Here is a 19216-nt window from a genome sequence, read left to right on the forward strand (position 1 = left end):
AACCTAAAATGCTTGGAATAGGTATTCTATAGAAAATGTTCTCTCTTGCTTTCTGTCTTGCATTGTTCACAAAGTAGCATGTGCAATCTAAATATTTCTCTTGTTGTCCAAGTATCTTGAATGAATTACATAGTACCCTATGCAGTGACCAAAGGGCATTGTAAACTTCCTTACATGTTTATGCAGTATAATAAAGAGAAAAGAACTGATTACAGAAATATAACTGTAATTACAAAGTATCAGCTAAGTTCCAGATTGTTAGTTCTGTCAGGACTCAGGAGTGTTAAACCATCAGCTTTCAGTAGCAGTTCTTTATTTACAAGGCAAGAGGTGGGCTTGAAGCTGGCATTAGAAAGTAGTAATTTATTTTGTGAGGAATGCCCAATGCATTTCAATGATAACTTGTTTTTGATGCTCCAGAACAAGACACATGAAGCTCCCTTGTTCCCAAGGTCAAAAGGTATTGACTATAAACAGAACCCTAGTTAAGCTGTGGGCCAAACTACTAGAGACACTAAGGCAAGCCACTGTGGCTTTGGGGCAGGCTTTTTAAAGAAAATGCAGCCAGTGAGGCTGCAAACTAAAATAAATACCGGCTTTTGTGCACGTGTGTGGAGTGTTAACCCTTTTCCCAATGCAGAATTCTTGCTAAAAATGCCCCCCTTCAGCTTTCTTTCTACAAGGCCGTGCTTTTCCTCTTGTGGGCCTAGGGTTGCCAGGTTCATGGCCTGAGACTGATCTTGTATCTTTAGGAGAAGAGAAAGTCAGCCAAGTTCAGGTTGTCTTCCAACACTGTAATGGGGAAAACCACAAGGTGGAATTTGCCCTTCCCCCTCCACAACTTTTAAAGATACAGAAGACCTCTTGGAGACCGGGCCTAGCAACCAATTTATCCAATTTTCTCTTTAAAATGGCATGTTTATTCAACAGTGTTGTTTATAGAACAGTGCAATTCTATGTGTACACAAATTCACTGTCCATAGAGTTACACAAGGTTCTCTTGCATCATGTGTCTTGAAAATGACCTGATTTAGCCTATCGCTTATCTCAGTGTAACATCTTTTTCCTGCCAAGAACCCTCAGACCACAATCAAAGTAGCAATGCAGGGCATTCCCCATTATTCTCTCTTTAGGACCATTCCAGAGGACTTTTTACTTGATGAAGTAACAGATGTTAGTCAATTGCTGCAGAGGATATACGCATCTTCCCTCAGGCAAGCACTTTTGTTGCTGGGATACTGTATTTTCCCTCTGTTCTAAACATAATACAGGGCTGAATCAGCAGTTGTACAACTACAGTGCTGATGGGAAAGAGTGGAGGTTTTCTGTTATCTGAAAACCCCCAAATCTCAGCAAATACTGCAACCAGGCTAAGCTATATGTGATGGCTCACATCTTTAAATGCAGGTCTGTCCCAGTGCAGCGGAGGCTGTTGGCTCCAATGTCAGAAGGGCAGTGAATACACTCCTGGCTTTAGTCTGCACTTCCTAGGAGCTGTCCAAGGTGCTGAAAGCTTTCAGACACATGATGCAAGAGAACTTTGTGTAAATGGAAATGGACTGCCTTCAAGTCGATTCCAGCTTATGGTGACCCTATGAATAGGGTTTTCATGGTAAGTGGTATTCAGAGGTGATTTACCATTGCCTTCCTTTGAGGCTGAGAGGGAATGATTGGCCCAAGGTCACCCAGTGAGCTTCATGGCTGTGTGAGGATTCGAACCCTGGTCTCCCAGGTCATAGTCCAACACCTTAACTACTATACCACACTGGCTCTCTGAAAGTGGACTGCCTTCAAGTTGATCCCAACTTATGGCGACCCTATGAATAGGGTTTTCGTGGGAAGAGGTATTCAGAGGTGGTTTACCATTGCCTTCCTCTGGGACTGAGAGGCAGTGTCTAGCCCAAGGTCACCCAGTGAGCTTCATTGCTGTGTGGGGAATTGAATCCTGGTCTCCCAGGTTGTAGTCCAACACTCTAGCCACTACACCACACCTTTCAGCACCTTGGATATCTCCTTGAAAGTTCTGACTAAAACCCCTTGGTGCATTCACTGCCCCATTGACATCAGACCCAACAGCCTCCATTGTGCCAGTGACATGAAAAGTGGAGTGGAGAGGGATGGCCCCCAATTCAAAGTATAAAGTAGTGGGTAGCATGGGTGCTGCATCCTCCCTCCACCAAATTCTGCCAAACGGTCATTTCTTGCCCATCTGGGCTCCAATACTGGAAGTGAGCCTAGCTGGGACAAAAGTAGGGGGATTGGAAAAGAAAGGATTCCAACCCTGTGTGTCTTCTGCACTTTAAAACACCCCCCACCCTGCCACTTGGCACATGACTGCAACAGACACACATTTTAAAGACATGGGTCTACTGCTGTCATGCACAGTTTGGCTCAAATAATAGTGGTGTTAGGGCAGTGAAGTTTGGCTTTTGTCACAGTTTTAAATCAGGATGCAATTGTCTTTTTACAATGAGATTTTTCAATGAAAAAAAAACTTTAGGGGTGGGTGAGAAGGTAAGGAAGAGGCAATCTCACAAGATCTTCCTTAGGCAGAAAGACCAGTGTGAATTATGACTTCAAAGCACATTGAGACCAGCCAAGATCATTCAAATTCCATTGTTCCAGCCCATGTCAAGCAGATTTAAGATTTTTATGGACTTGGGCATCCCAAGCCAACTCTATTCTTCCAGCATTTCTTCTTCTGCTGGCTATGGAACCTTGTTACCCTAACATCCATCCCTTTCCACATACACAGCTACAATTTCCCCAATCATTTTAGAGGGATACAAGGCAAAAGGTTAGCAACTTGGAGGAGCAGAGGTGGCATCTAGGGATAAGTAACTTCTCTCAAATTGGATCCTTTACAAGCCAGTATCAGTCTAAGCAGGCATTTAGTCCTTCTGTTATTCCACTGAACCATGAAATACATGCTCTTCTATTATTGCTATTCCTATCACTACTGATTATAAAGAGATAGCCAAGTGTAACAGAACCTTTCTAATTTATAATTAGCTTTCTTACCTAAGGAGAAAGGAGCAACATAAGGAGCAAGTTTTCAATGAGAACATGCAGGAATACTCTAATTTACAGAGCAATCATATCCATCAGTTACATCCACTTGGCAGGATAGGTATGCTACTAAATCTTACTGTAGTGGTAGAGTACAATGGTACATCAGCAGAAAAAAAATATGCTGATGCAATGCCACCCTTAAACACTGCCACAGCCTTTGTGTTCACTGAATTCTGCCAGTGCAAGGGGAAAAACTGGATGGAATTTGTCCTGATCCTTTCTAACGTTATGCTTGCTGAAGAAGTGGTATGAGTAAAAACGCAGCATGGGGCTACTTCACTTGACAAGTAGAGCAGGGTGGATAACGGAGATCCAAGCGACTCATTATCTTCCTGAATTTTCATCATAAGGACTGGTAACACAATGATATTCAGTGGTCAGTGTGCCACTGACTGAACAGTGGAGAAAGGGGAATTGAAAACAAGGTGTGCTTTATACTCTATAGCAGCAAGGAAGCAGAAAGCCTCACATTGCACACAATACTTGTAAACAGTGTACACATGTTGTACCATACCCAGCAAGTAATTGGCTTCTTTGTCCAGTTTCTGGTTTCTGAAAAAATAGGTCTTGCTGTTTGTGCATCACATATATTGATTTAAATTTGAACGTTGTTAGCTACTTTGAGTAGAACAATAGTGTGATATAAATGTTAGCAAATTAATAAGCAAAACGCAATCAATGTATTCACTAAGACCAGATATCATAATCCCTGACAGATGTCTGTCCAACTTTAAAAGGAAAAAAATCCAAGGAAGGATATTCCACAGCCTCTCTGGCCACCCTGTGCCACTGCTGAGTTGCTCTTAATTAGGCGATTAATATTTTCTCAAATCTACTTTTATTTGAACCCTTTGCTTCTTGTCTTGTCCTCAGTGAACTGAGGAAAGAACAGTTCCCTTCCCTGAACTCTTATCCTATATATGCTTACCACAGGCAGTTATCTTTTGCAAGATCAGCACTGATAACCATTTTTTATAGCTAACAGCGGTGATTATTTTATTGATTGATTGATTGATTGATTTTATATCCGGCCCCATAGCCGAAGCTCTCTGGGCGGTTCACAACAGATAAACATCCAATATACAATTAAAACATATATTAAACAAGTTAAAAACTAAACCTAATCAACACATAAACAACTATAAATCTCAATACTAAATGTTAAATGTTAAAAAAGTATTAAATTGATTAAAATATTAGGATGTTAACAAGTTAAGATATCGGACTTCCGGGAAGGGTGACTTAGCCTGTGCCTGCTTTTGAGACGGGCTCCTGCCTCAAAAGAAGCTTATTCAGATATATCAGTCAGTTTTTTCTTTTTTTTTGACTGATTAAACTTCTCCCGGGTAGGGAGAAACGAAGAGATTAACCTCAAAGCCTATTTTTGTTGGGACGACCAGATCTCATTAATTTATGGGACGAGGTCCAGCCGACGAAGGTGGGACGGATTTTCAACGGCAAGCTCTATCTGATAAAGCGAACGTTCATCTTATCTTCTAAGAGAGAACGCACTAACAGGCAAGCACCCTTCTTTCTATATTTTTCTTTTACTTGACTTAAATTGTTGCTGTTTAAAAGAGATTTGCCAGATTGATCGGTTTTTGACATCTCACTGGGGAGCCATAACTTCTCTCTGCTACGCACTAATTAATAGCTTATCTCTGTTTTTGTTGCAAAAAGCTGTCCTGGATTTGCATTCTAAAGATATACACAGAAGAGGGATTTCTATTCCAGATTTTTATTTTGAAGAATATTATATTGTCTGAGACTACTCTCTTTTTGGTCTATTTTATTTTGACGAATCTGTTTTCTGACGACTGCCATTAATTGTTTCGATCCTGGGAACTGCATTTTGTTTACTTAACTATGGAGAGATAAGGCTGTCTGCTCTGTTTATACTGTGATGTCACCAAGTTTGGAGTATTAACCCAATTGTTGCTGAAATAAGAAGTGGTTTTCCTATATTTTTTTTTTAAAATGGCAATTAAGAAAGTGGCTGAGAATCTGGAAATAACTATGTTTCAGAAAATAATGGATGAGATTGAGATAACGAAACAAAACCTGCGACAGGGTTGTAAGGAGTTGAAAATTGAATTGAGTAAAATGACGCAGGAGATTAAAGATATAGGGGTCCCTGTGAGAGAGGTGACCCTGGAAGGGGTCCCTGTGAGAGAGGAGACCCCGGAGATTGGAACAAACGTGGAACAGGAAAAAGATTTGGAGTCTATGGACTTTAGAAATAAAATCTATTGTTTGGAGACACAGGAGATTAAAGACATAGGGGTCCTTGTGAGAGAGGAGACCCTGGAGACTGGAACAGGGGTCCCTGTGAGAGAGGAGACCCTGGAGACTGGAACAGGGGTCCCTGTGAGAGAGGAGACCCCGGAGATTGGAACAAACGTGGAACAGGAAAAAGATTTGGAGTCTATGGACTTTAGAAATAAAATCTATTGTTTGGAACTCAATGTTATCTCTGAAGAAATTAATGAAGATTCTAGAGATAAAGTTATCAATGGCATGGATAATCTTCTGGACTGGAATGATGTGATGGAGCCCAATATAGAGAAAATCTATGGAATTAACTGCAGCCATGTGACAATGGAAAAACTTTCAAGAGATGACCCAGTGTATTTTGAAAAAAAGAACAGAGATATGATTTTACAGCAGTATTTCAGCAACCTATTCAGAATGGATGGCAAGAAAATATTTGGGATAGAGGTAATTCCCATCAGACTCTTACTATATGACTATGGCTTTGACAGCAAGATTATTATGGAATACTGATAATGGAAGATTGGATACTGAAATTACTGGACTTAACAAGACTACTGAAGATGGAAGATGGAAAATGGAACTAATAGGGATAATAGAACAATGGCTACTGAAATTACTGAACCTAACAGATTCTGATGTGATGGATTAATTGAAATGTTTATTTTGACTATGGTTATGACAATAAGATTATCATAATTAGTAATGAGATGGATTAATCGATATGCTTATCTGGAAAAAAAAAATTGATAGATATATTTCTTAAAGAATTGAAACCTCTCTTTGACTTTTTGTGGAAAGAATAAAGTAATGTTTATGAGATTTGATGATTAAGTAAGATAACTATTGGAGGAAAGTGATTTTATAATATGACTTAAGAGACAGGATTGTTATATATTATAGACTTATAACTGATCTGATCTTTGACAAATGGGAAGTCAATATTTTACTCTTTATTTTTTATTTTTATTTTTATTTTTATTTTTTTATTTTTTTTTTTTGTTTAACTATTTTTGATTTTGTTTTTTGTCTTTGAATGTTTTATGATTTCGTCTTGTATGTTTTATGAAAATTTGAATAAAAATTATTGAAAAAAAAAAAAAAAAAAAAACAAGTTAAGATATCAATATCAAAATGTTAAAATGTTAAATATTAAAATATTAAAATGTTAAAATGCCTGAGAGAAGAGGAAGGTTTTTACCTGGTGCCGAAAAGATAACAATGTTGGTGCCAGGCGTACCTCATCAGGGAGAGAATTCCATAATTCGGGGGCCACCACTGAGAAAGCCCGTTTTCTCGTTGTCACCTTCCAGGCTTCTCTCTGAGTAGGCCCCCGTAGGAGGGCCTTTGATGTTGATCGCAGCGTACGGGTAGGTTCATATCGGGAGAGGCGTTCCATCAGGTATTGTGGTCCCAGGCCATGTAAGGCTTTATAAGTTAAAACCAGCACCTTGAATCGAGCCCGGAAGCATATAGGCAGCCAGTGCAAGCGGGCCAGAATCGGTGTTATATGTTCGGACCTCCGAGTCCCTGTTAACAATCTGGCCGCTGCATTTTGCACGAGCTGTAGCTTCCGAACTGTCTTCAAAGGCAGCCCCACGTAGAGTGCATTGCAGTAGTCCAATTTAGAGGTTACCAGTGCATGGACAACTGAAGCAAGGTTTTCCCTGTCCAGATAGGGGCGTAGTTGGGCCACCAACCGAAGTTGATAGAAAGCACTCCGCGCCACCGAGGCTACTTGTGCCTCTAGTGACAAGGATGGTTCTAAAAGAACTCCCAAACTACGGAACTGCTCCTTCAGGGGGAGTGCAACCCCATCCAGGACAGGTTGAACATCCACCATCTGGTCAAGGGAACCACCTACTAACAGCATCTCAGACTTGTCTGGATTGAGCCTCAATTTATTCGCTCTCATCCAGTCCATTACAGCAGCCAGGCATCGGTTCAGCACCTTGACAGCCTCACCTGAAAAAGATGAACAGGAGAAGTAGAGCTGCGTGTCATCAGCATACTGGTGGCAGCGCACTCCAAAACTCCTGATGACGGCACCCAGTGGCTTCATGTAGATGTTAAAAAGCATGGGGGATAGTACTGACTCCTGTGGGACTCCATATTGGAGGGCCCAGGGTGCCAAGCAAAACTCCCCAAGCACTTCTGGAGATGACCCGCCAAGTAGGAGCAGAACCACTGCCAAGCAGTACCTCCAACTCCCAGATCAGCGAGTCTCCCCAGAAGGATACCATGGTCGATGGTATCAAAAGCCGCTGAGAGATCAAGGAGAATCAACAGAGTTACACTCCCCCTGTCTTTCTCCCGACAAAGGTCATCATACAGGACGACCAAGGCCGTCTCCGTGCCAAAACCGGGCCTTGATTACCACTTATATTCAGACCTGGCATCAGATACCAGCATTATTGGACATCTAACAGTGCGCAGAGGAATAGAACAGGTGTGTTACTTTGCAGAAGTGCATTACTAAACCACCACACTGTGCTCCATCTTGACATACCAGATTGGCAAGGCTGAAGAGGAAATGAGCATAGAGGAGATGGCAAACATAGTGGCAATGAGGTGGAGCAGCTTATCAGAACAGGAGGAAAGAGGAGTGAGCCCTCAGCCAACCTAGCCATCTCTGTGTGTGGCTAAGAGGCTGGAGTATATATTGGGAGAGCACTATGTGTCTCTCGCTTGAAGCCTAGAAAATCCTGGAGCAGCCCTTGTGTATACCAGTCAAGATGAATTAAACTCAAATATTTCCAGTGTGATGTGAACTGCCTTGGGTAGGATATGCCCAGAAGTACAAATTATTTTATAATGAGTAAATAAGAAACATCTTCTATGTATGTTGATAAAATTATCTGTTTCTTTAAAACAGCCCACTGCAGATTTAATCCATTATATGGCTCCTACAAAGCAAATGCCTTAAATGCAAAGTTTACCTGCAAAAAGGACTGGAAACAGTAGGTATTGTGTAACAAATCCCACCATTCAGACAGAAAGATCCATAACTGCTGCCACACAGTTCTTCATGATCTAAAATTAAAAGAAATGCAAGGATGGGTTAATTTTAGCCTGCTCTTCTTGCAAGAAACAAATGTGACAATGTGAAAATGCCTTACTAAAGTGTTTTTAACACCTCACTTCCCTTCATATTGTATGAAAAAGTGGTGCTGATATTATTATTTTTAATCTTGGCAAAGAAAAGGATTTAACCTTACTCTCATGGGCCACTAGTGCTCATAATATCAACTGCACAGTAATCACCACCATTCTCTAGTTTGCCATCACAGCCTCTGGGATTCTCACAAGATCCCAGCACAAAACACTATTAAAGAGGAGAGGGAAAGACAGAACAAAAAACTCTGTTGCTGGGTTGTTGTTTTGTTTTAAGATCTGTGCAAGGGGATTCAACAAAGGAAGGAAGGGACTGATTGATTCCTCTCCTCCTGCAAAATGCCCTTGGACAGAGGACCTAATGCAGAGTGAGCTCAGTAACTTATGCCTGGGGAAAACTGATGGTGGTGCAGGAGTTAGGACTCTGGTTCCAGTCCAGCATCTGCACAGATCTGAGGGCTCTGCTAGCACAGGATTGGAGCAGGGGAATCCATGTGCAACTGATGTCAGTGGGCCTTAAATGTATGAAACTCAGCACAGGATTGCAGCCTCCAGATGCTATGCACATACAACAGGGTCCACTTGCAAGTAAGAATCTTGAAATCTTGCTTATACCTCCAATTAGAAAGTCTATTTGTATATATACTCTGGCCACTGGAGCTCTGTCAGGGGAATAGGAGTTTCCTCTCAGCACCCTTCACAAACTACACTTCCCAGGATTCTTTGGGGGAAGCCATGACTGTCTCAAATGAAATAAAGGTCTGGTGTGGGTGTGGCCAACTGATTAGCCAAGCCAAGCAGCTGTGAGTCTGGCTTTTAGAACACTGACAGTTGGTTCTTACTGAGCATGCCCGCACTTATCATTGACTCTAAAGCTAAATTTCATAAATTAATTAAAAATCAGCCATGCATTTTTTAAACTTTTAAACTGCAGAAGATAAAGATCAGAGTATGGGGCAAGGTCAGTAATAGGATTACACGTACTCTGTGAACATGGCTGATTTTTAATTGATTTCAACAAACTATGAGAACTCTGACAGAAAAAAGTCCAACAGGGGTCTGGATTTTCTCTCTCTCTTTTTACACTTTGAACTCTCGATTCTCTCTGACTGTGTTGTGTATCTCCATGAAAATGTAGAGGGTTGTTAAGGAAGCATTTCTGAGTTCAGGACTATATATTTTGTAAGGTTTTGTTTTGAAATGAACTTATGGGAAGCATAAGAATGGCTTTGACTATGGGACAGTATACAAGTGCAATAAATAAATAAATAAATAATGGGAGGTATTTTTAATTTAACATTGCAGAATGTGAAAAATCCACGCTGGCTATAGTATACAGCCAATCTCGTGGCTATATAATATCTTGCCTACTAACCTACTACTAACTGACCCAAAGACATTCAGTGAGCTCCACCACTGGGTATGGATTTTAACTCTAGGTCTCCTGGTCCTAATCCAACAGTGTAACCACTACACTATACTGGATCTGCAACAGCTACATCAATGTTGCTATTTTATTTTATTTTTTTAAAAACCACATTTCCATCCCATCATTCTGCAAAAGCACCACTCAGTGCAGTTTACAACATTTAAAAGTATTAATTGATAATATCAACAATATAAAACAACCAAGCGAGGCTCATGAGGGGGCAAAGGGAGTGGTGGTGCTATACTCATCAGGCCAAGGCAGGGTGAGATGATAGTGGCAAGGTTGGGAAGCACTTGGTTAGTGGGGGTGGTGGCCCCACAGATGTTTGTGCACCTGCAGAGCCACCACCAGCCCGGAGCTTCCCTGACTTCAATCCACTGCCTTGCCCCACCCAGTGCAGTGTAAAGATGTGAAGTTCCAGTGGGGGGAAACCAGGAAAAATGGGAGGGAAATGGAAGGGGTTCTGGTTCTTTCTGAAAAATTGGGGGGGAAATCCCCCCCAGGCCTTCACATCTCTAGTGCAGCGCCCCTGTTAGGAGAGTGCTGCCACCTCCACCCATGCTCACGAGTCACTGGTGAAGGAACAGCAATTAAAGGCAAAAAACAACGAAATAATTTGCCATCTGAAACCAAAGCCTGCCAGAATAACAATATCTTTAATAACTGACAAAAACCAGCAAGGGAGGGAGCAGCTGTACTTCACATGGCAAGGTGTTCCACAATCTAGGAGCAGCCACTGAGAAGGCCTTCTTTCTTGTCCCAGTCAAATGTGCTTCCATATTATTATATGCTTAATGTCCACTATCTTTTAAATAAAAAAGTCCCAGTTGCTGAAAGCTCTGTGGAGGAGGACGTGTGTACAGATGGACCAATATCCTGAATAAAACTGAATTCAAAAAGCAACATAGCAAATATTAAAACTCCAGCTCTCCACAAGCTTCGTCCTGCCTATTTCTGAATCTTCCTCAACCTTTGACAGCTCATCAGAAGAGGTAGGCAGCCTAATCGCCTCTCTACATGGCCTGTATTTTGAGCTGCATGGACAGCATTGTAAGAGGTGTTCTCTATTAGTCACACAGAGAGTGCATGAGGAAAGAAGGGACAAGGCTATCCACATGACAATATATTATAGTTAATGCCTATTGACAAGCTCTGAAACTGAGCTTTAACAACCACTAGCACCACCTTATCCAGAAATAAACTGGTCAGGCAGGTTAAAAACTGACCAGCTGGTAACTCTAAACATGGCTAGTAAGGCTGAAGATCTTCCAGGAGAATAAAAGGAAAAAAGAATTGTTGGTTTTATTAACCCTCTCCAATCCAGATCCACATCGTCATCTGAGATAAAGTGGGAAGAACTTATCTCCCCAGGGAAATTAGAGTTAGGATGGAAGTGGGCACAACTTCAGATTTCTCCCAAGAGATCTGCTTATAGTGAATTATCATCCAACACACAAAAATATCTTCTTCACCTTGAGGCCATTGCCACTGTTGAACATCAAAGAACTTGTGAAACAAATAAAATCATCCATCCATCCATCCATCCATCCATCCATCCATACATACATACATTAGCTGAGCTACAGTTCATCCTTACTATACATTTTATCAATATGCATCTATCTGAATATTTTAGCAAGAACCATTTTTAAAGACAAAAAAGTTACACATTCCATTACAACAGAATCAGCTTACAGCATTACACACTTGAAAACTATGTGCTATCTTGCACATGAGGCGTCATAGTCACTGTTATTTCTAGCAGCACCTGAAAATGGGACAGCAAATGTCTTTATATGGAAACATGGTGCTGCAGGGAGAATATACTACTTTTTGAATGGTTGGAAAGTTATGCCAATTTCTCCTTTCTCAAATACTGAAAAACAAATGTAGCTTAAGTTATTGATTGCCTGTGTATAAATATCAGCCTCCAAACTCCTCTCTGCATGATCTGTCAAAGTGGAGAAATGTCCTATACCACAGCCAGTAATAGAAATGTTACATCCTGGCTGTTACAGCACAGGAAGAAGCCAGTTATGCCTGAAAGATGGAGAAAAGCTCAGCACTCTCCACAGTGATGTTGTTTTTATAGAATCATAACCAGATATGTTTGTTCATCCAGTACTGTGCTTTGCTGACAAAATAAACTCATCCAACTTGAATTTTTATCTCTATTTTTATTCGGATTCTGTGAAGTTTTAGATAAGTCTGATGTAGAGACAGAGCTATAGCTTGTCGGCTGTATCATGAGTGAAATTCACAACTTGGCGAGAATGCAGATTATGTGTTGCTCTAAGCTACATTTAGATGGCTGTAATCAATACCAGTAACTTAAATGGTTTATAAGACACTATAAAATACCCTAACTAGAACACTATATATATAATCAATCTCTGTACACATTTATAGGTTATTTTGAGCTAGACATATTGATGTCACAGAATTTTCACGAATGTTGTAATGAGTTGTGTAATACTGAATTCCACACAGCTACTGTGAAGGAAGTAGAAGTTCAGCTTAGCTGGGGAAAATTCTTATACAGGGCTTAGGGACAGGATTGATGGGTGCTATGGAAAGGCTGAGAGCCAGGGGAGCTTGGGGAGCTAAGCACTGGTGAATGCAGTGTGGCCATGGCAGTAAGAGATAGATACAAGAGAAATCTTGAACAGGGACTAGGAATATGAGAGACTGTGTGCTTAGGAAGGCAAAGGATCTAAAGGGAGCAAGAAAGCAATAGGAAAATATAGAGAAGGAAAAGACAAGGCCTAAGTACAGGAGAGACCATGTGTTTTTAATAGAAAAGTTGCAGAAAAAAAGTATGTGTCTGAATTTCATGTACAAATTCAAAAAATTTAGAAAGAAATTTGGCTGTAGATTATAGGGTAATCAAGTCTATTACAGTGTAATCAAGTAATAATGTAGAAATTATGTTAATATTAATTACATGGAGAATAACTAAGGAAACTCTTATTAAAACAACACAGCCATTTGTATAATAAGCCAAATATTTTAGTGATTTTTATAATAATCATCACGGCCTTGTTACAAACAAACTGCTCACAAGAGGAAATTGTATGCAATACACCTATCAGCCAGAGGAATGGGGTGTATTTATATTTTTATCCTGTCCTATCCCAAAGGTTCAGGACACTTTACAATCTGAAATGTTTATGACCTATGGTTCAGTAAAACTTGGTTACTGGATTCTTTGTTCTATGTTCTATGCAAGGGGACAGGGAAGACAAGGAGTAAAAAAGAGACTAAAAGGAGGGCAATTTAGTCTGGAGAATCAAAGAACAGCCTATTTAAGAATGCTATATTCATTCCCACTGTAAATAAATGATATATTAGAAGTGACAGAACTCCATTCCTGCTGCCTGCTCCATTCCCATCATCATTAGAGAGGCTCCCTGTCTTCCCAGGGAATATCCATATGAAGCCACTTTACACTGCCAGACCGTATGTCCATCTAGCCTGGTAGTCTGTCCAAAGTCTCAAAAACAGAAGTCTTTCCCATGCCTGCTACCTGGGTGCCTTTTAAAATGGAAATGCTGGGACCTTCTGCATGCCAAGCATGTGTCATATTGTTAAGCTATAGCCTCATTCCATGGGAGGACAGGGAACTTAAGAGATGCTCTATTGTGTGCTGGTCCTGTTGCTGAGGTCCAGAAAGAGCTGGTGGGAATTGCAATGAACCTTCCAGTTCAGCTCTCCCACACTGTACACTGGAACTAGTGAAATGTCAGTAACATCTCTTAGTCCCCCTCCCATTTCCCCAGTGCACAGATTATATGGCCAAACAACATGTTGATATTCAGTAGATGTGCTGTTATGCGCTTGTGCTATAGCATCCATAGATGAAAGGAAGCACCATCAACAAATTATAATATATGGGCTCTATACAGAGTCACAGACCATTTCTGTAGAACTGCAAAGGTGGATTCCCTTTACTGTGTTGCTTGTAAGCTTGAGATCTAGTTAATTTCACTACTCAAAATGTTGTTGGATGTGCTCAAGAAGGTGGGGTATCCATACCATATTCAAAGAGAAACAGATTTGATAAATATGAAAATGTTATTAAAATGGTAGAATATTTCTGTGTGGGAGCAGGAAGTATTGCATTTTACCCCTATTGTGTCTCCATAAGCGTAGAAAACTTCCTTAATACATAATACATATGTACACAATTCCAAAGAGTTGTGTGTTAATATTAGAATAATCAAAAACCTTAATGGAGTTACCTGTTCGCATATTATTTTGACCACAATTTGTATTTCTTGATCACAGGCTATTCTTCGAAAACTGCCCTAAGGACAAAAAACACCTTGTTTGAATCCAAATGTCTTCTGTCTGATTAAACAGCTTCTTGGATTATTTTCAGCTATGCATCAAAACTGAATAAATACTCATTTGGCAGACAGCAAATATCTGTTACCCTTTATGCAAACTCAATTAATTTTAAATCAAACAGCAAACATTCCTACACACTCAGTGGCCTTTACAGCCAGCCAGGTGGTACTGATTTTTTTTTAACCCCAATGTTTTCTTTGTTCCAGCAAAGTTACATTATTTGGGGAATTCTTCTTCAGAGCAAATGTACACATCAAAGAACTGCAGCAAAGAACATTTAAGAATTTTGCTTAAAGGAACTCATTAAGTCAGTTCAGATCTAACGCTCCCACAATATCAGTCTTCTCTGAAATTGCCATCCTTTGGTTCACCCATTTTATGTAAGTATCCAGATAATGTCATCACCTGCCTGTTGCACTGATATGTGGCATTTTAAAAAGAACACACAATCGCAGCACAAGCCTGTGTAGAGTATATAGACAAAGCACCATGAAGCCTTTAAAGATTGTTAACTTTAATTAAATACTTCCTGTTTGTAGGTTACATCCATCTTATTGCTTCCCAGTGAGCTTAAATTAAATGGGGAATGATTCATAGCCTATTAATTGCTGTTTATTATTGTGAATTTGTATTATGATATAAACAGGATGAAAGACAGTACAAATACATAAAGATCAATTACCCCTTGAACAGTCACCCTTACCTACCCTAAAGTCAGTTTCTGCTTCTCTATGTGTTTCCTCGCATAATTTTCCTTCTTTATCTACATATCAAGATGCTCCGTGGTGCAGAGTGGTAAGCGGCGGCAGTAACGCAGCCAAAAGTTCTGCTCACAGTCAGAGTTCGATTCCAACGGAAGGAGGAAATCGAATCTCCGGTAAAAAGGGTCAAGGTCCACTCAGCCTTCCATCCATCCATGGTCGGTAAAATGAGTACCCGGCATATGCTGGGGGGTAAAAAAAGGCCAGGGGAGGAACTGGCAATCCCACCCCATATATACGATCTGCCTAGTAAACGTGGCAAGACGTCACCCTAAGAGTCGGAAACGACTCACACTACGAGTGCGGGGACACCTTTACCTACATAGTGATATAGCTATGGGGAAGAAGGGAGGAGGATTGCCATGTATGAGTAGAGAAAGAAGCTTGTGAGCCTGAGGTTTCTCAAGGACTCATTCCTGTTGTGCCAAACCATAGTTTAGTATTATGTTTGAAAGACCTGTGGACCTGTGGACTACAGTGTGTTTAAGAATGCATCCAGGCTGCCGCTTTATCCCACAATTGATTTAACAGTGTAGTACTAAACTGGAATGAGCAGAGGGACAGAATAACTCATGGACAGTTACCAAGTAGCACAAAGCTTTTCTGCAGCAGTCACTCTTTTCAACTATGTCACCTCAGTAGTGTAGTGACAAATTCAGAAGTGCAAGGTCCCTTCATGATAATCACAGCCACGGCCCCTTCTAAGATAATAGAATAATCTGGCCAGGCTTGAATATTGCTTTCTTCTTCTCTGTCACTGTCACCATTTGACTCCCCTTTCTCACTGTCATATTGCTTGAATTACTGAATTCAATGTCCACACATATATCTCCTGTTGCTACCAAACTGCTTGATGATGTAGATGGAATGCTATCATCAGGATTCACTCTCTGTTCTGCAGTTACAGAATTCTTACTCTTCACAACTTGTCTTAGCTTTCTGAAGGAGGAAGTAGGAATACAGGCTTGCTTGCAATTGTCATTCATTGGGGCCTGCATAACTGACTCAGAAAGCCCTATAGCAATAAAGAAAAACTCAAACTTTTTTAAAAAAAACCTGCTATGTGCATAGGCTTCCCCTCTCCCACTCTCTTTCTCTGGGGGCTTTTTTGCTGCTGGGTTAAGACAAAGCCAGTTTTTCCTAAATGAAGGGATTCACACTCTCTAAGCAGGCCAGGCACTCATTCTGAATATGAATATGAATATGTAACCTTTTGAACTTTGCCACCTTATAAGATAGGAAGGGATTTTCCCACCCCCTTCTCCTATCTCCCTGTGTCATCTCCTCCTTTTGTGTGGCTTGCAGGTGATGTTCCAAAACCCCTCCATCTCCATGAACTTTAACAAAGATAGTGCTACGTTTCAGCGTACATCAAGGTGAGCGTGGTAAGGAGGACCAATTCACATGAGACATCCATGCAAACATTTTGTGTTAACATTTGTCGTCTCTTTATTTATGGTTTAATTATTATGCCAGATCTTCAATCCATTACACATGACCCTCATTATTAAAATGTAAACTGAAATGGCCTTTTGAACTGACTTTAAATCAAGGTGAATTGTGGTGAACCAGAAAAACAACAGCACTGAGGACAAGATTTTGAACTAAATGGGTATGGCTTGCGATAATGCATAATTACAGTAGTTTCACATTAGGTATAAGGGCTGTAACCCAAGTATAGAAATGTTAATCCATTAATCATATTAGTCTCAGTTGATTTAATTTATAAATTAAATTTGTATAAATGTACATATGAGTAAAACAATATTTCTGAAACAAAACATGTATTTCCTTCATTTTTAGATTATGCGCACATGTATGGTAGCCAGTGGTGGGTGGGGCTTTGAGGCAGAACTCCAGGGCCTCACTCAGTAGTATGAGCAGGAGGGACCCCAAATGCATCAGCATATTTTGAAGTAATACACATTACCATTTAAAGAGGGGCACAAGACCATAAACTATAGAGTATAAATTATCCAGCTGCACCACTGCTGGATGTATCAGGCATCATCTTAGAAAAGAATTCCTCCTAGTGAAAGAAGGGGAATATCTCTTTTAGGGTGGTGCTTTGCATCTGCAGTTTTTATAAGGACTTTATTAAAAATAATTTATTTCTTTATTCAAATATCTGATGCAGGATTAATTGGGACATCTTTTAGTCAACTGAATATTTTAATTGACTAACTGATTCATCGATTAAACATTGCAACCCTGTGTACATGATATGCCAGGTATATTGCTTGCTTGACCAAAGCTTTATATTTATGTACATTGGTCACCATCACTTTTATATACATCATTTGGGGGCAAACTCTTTCTTGAGGTGTTTAGTAGTGTTGGATTAATTCTACTTTTTTGTGTGTGTACTAGAAATGCCCCAGAAGACCTTCATCAGTTGTCCTGGGGGAACAGAAACTCTTGCTTCTCTTTCAAGGATCATTAGTGAGTAGCTTCCATTTGTACACATCTTCAGACACTTCAAAGAAGTGCAACTTGACCCTCGGAACATACAATTTCTGGTGGCATTTATACCAGTTCCCAGATATTTTTAGTACAGAGCAGATGCAGGTCAGCTGCTGGTTAAATCAACCTCAACTCAACAATGACCCTCAGTAAACTGATCATGTAGTTTCACATAGCCCTAAAAGACCTTTGCAGAAACACTTGCAATAGTAATCATTAGTATCAAGGACTCATATGAACCAGGCAAGTTTCCTCATACCAATTACTCAGGGAGTATGCAAATATTAGGATACTGTAATTTCTGTCGTCTGGCTGTGGTGTTTGACAACTATGCATTCCTGCCATATTTGCAAGGAAAGTGGCTACACAAGGTATTGTACTCCTTAATGTAACATGCACAAGAGAACAAATTCCAGGAGAAAGCTGAATGAGATACTGGTGGTAGCAATATTTTAGGGATTATCTCTTTTTTTTCTGCTTTAAATTTACCATGCCCACAACATGGGTGCACAGGGCAGTTACCCACCAAAGCCTTATAAAGAGATCACAATTTGGAAACTGGTATATTCCACTGTGTTCCTTCAAGTCACTATTTTTGGTTGCTGAATCAATCTCCAGAAGATCCTGTTTTACTCAACCTTGGGGGAAGGACAGGGTTAAACACCCCAGATCACTCATATAGCATGAAAACAAACATGTGACCATTACCTATCAGTTTATCTGGAGCAAACAAACTTGAAACATGATTAAGAGCAATAACCATCTGAAGGATGCCAACTCTGCTTCCAGTTGCAACCATGCAAGGTAAGGCGTTCAGAAAGAGAGACTGATTACACATTCAGGAATTTCTTGCTGACATAGCCATACTTGTAATCAACTAAACATTTTTAATTAGGAAATTGCTGTTACTAATTTCCACAGCTACTTTTGTGATTCTCAAATTTACATTTCACACTTGTGCAGTAATATCTAAAAAGAAATTATGGTAAAATTGTGCTACTTTTGTTGATGGAAATCTGTATCCTGATACTAAATCTCCTAGTAGAGAGAATAGACCTTTTCTGAATGAAAAAGGATGCAGTTGGAATAGTCCATAGTAACCTTTTTCACTTGAAATACTTTTACACTTGCCCTGGAGAACGCAGAATCATGCCAACACTGCCAAGAGGAAATGTCTGACTCTATTTTGCTCATTCTAAAAATACAGCATATTGTTTCATCAAAATGTTAAGCGAGATCTATACTTACTGCATAAATAAAATAAATGATGATTTTTCCAAGAAGGATCTGTTTCTTTATGTATCCTGATTCTGCAACAGAAACATGAAATGACAGCTCCTCAAATTACATTAAGAATAATCATAGTTCTTCTTTGTGGCTCCTTTCTACAGTGTTCTATCAACTTTATATGCATATAAGCAAATACAGCTGAAAACAGAAGTCGCATCAGTAAAAAAACAAACTAAAAGCAGCTTACCTGAGTGGTAAAATCCCAGTGTAAAATCAAAATCATGCATTTAAGTTAAGTGTAAAGCAGTGTATTCAGCAGCAAGGTCTGGCATTATGTACCTGATACTTAAAGCTGAACATTTATATGATTGCATAGTGCAACGCGGGTGAGGTTGAGACATAGACAAAGGTGTACACAGAGGCCAAGTATGGGCCAGAAGAACTGCCCCTTTGTTCTCACAGAATTGCATACATGTCACTCTAACAGGGCTTTGGTCGTAAAGCAAAAATGCACTGTCAGTGACAT

The 19216-nt window shown here is 40.0% G+C and overlaps 1 protein-coding gene across 7 annotated transcripts in view; it reads right to left on the bottom strand.

Annotated features, from left to right (window-relative positions):
- Positions 1–19216, bottom strand: part of NRG4 (neuregulin 4) — a 165476-nt gene that overhangs the window by 15176 nt on the left and 131084 nt on the right. For 5 of the 7 annotated variants that reach the window (XR_009759064.1, XR_009759063.1, XM_061596050.1 and 2 more), the window contains 2 exons: positions 14128–14193; positions 8283–8376 (listed from right to left, as the gene is read on the bottom strand). Coding sequence is in view for 5 of the 7 variants with exons in the window: in XM_061596050.1 (XP_061452034.1) it covers positions 8283–8376; positions 14128–14137 (104 nt within the window). In the remaining 2 variants the exon portion in view is untranslated. Of the gene's footprint in view, positions 1–8282; positions 8377–14127; positions 14194–18708; positions 18771–19216 lie in introns of all 7 variants that reach the window. The other 2 variants (XM_061596048.1, XM_061596047.1) reach the window with 1 other exon arrangement.

Source organism: Rhineura floridana, chromosome 14 (assembly GCF_030035675.1).
Source record: "Rhineura floridana isolate rRhiFlo1 chromosome 14, rRhiFlo1.hap2, whole genome shotgun sequence".
Taxonomy (NCBI): Eukaryota; Metazoa; Chordata; class Lepidosauria; order Squamata; family Rhineuridae; genus Rhineura; species Rhineura floridana.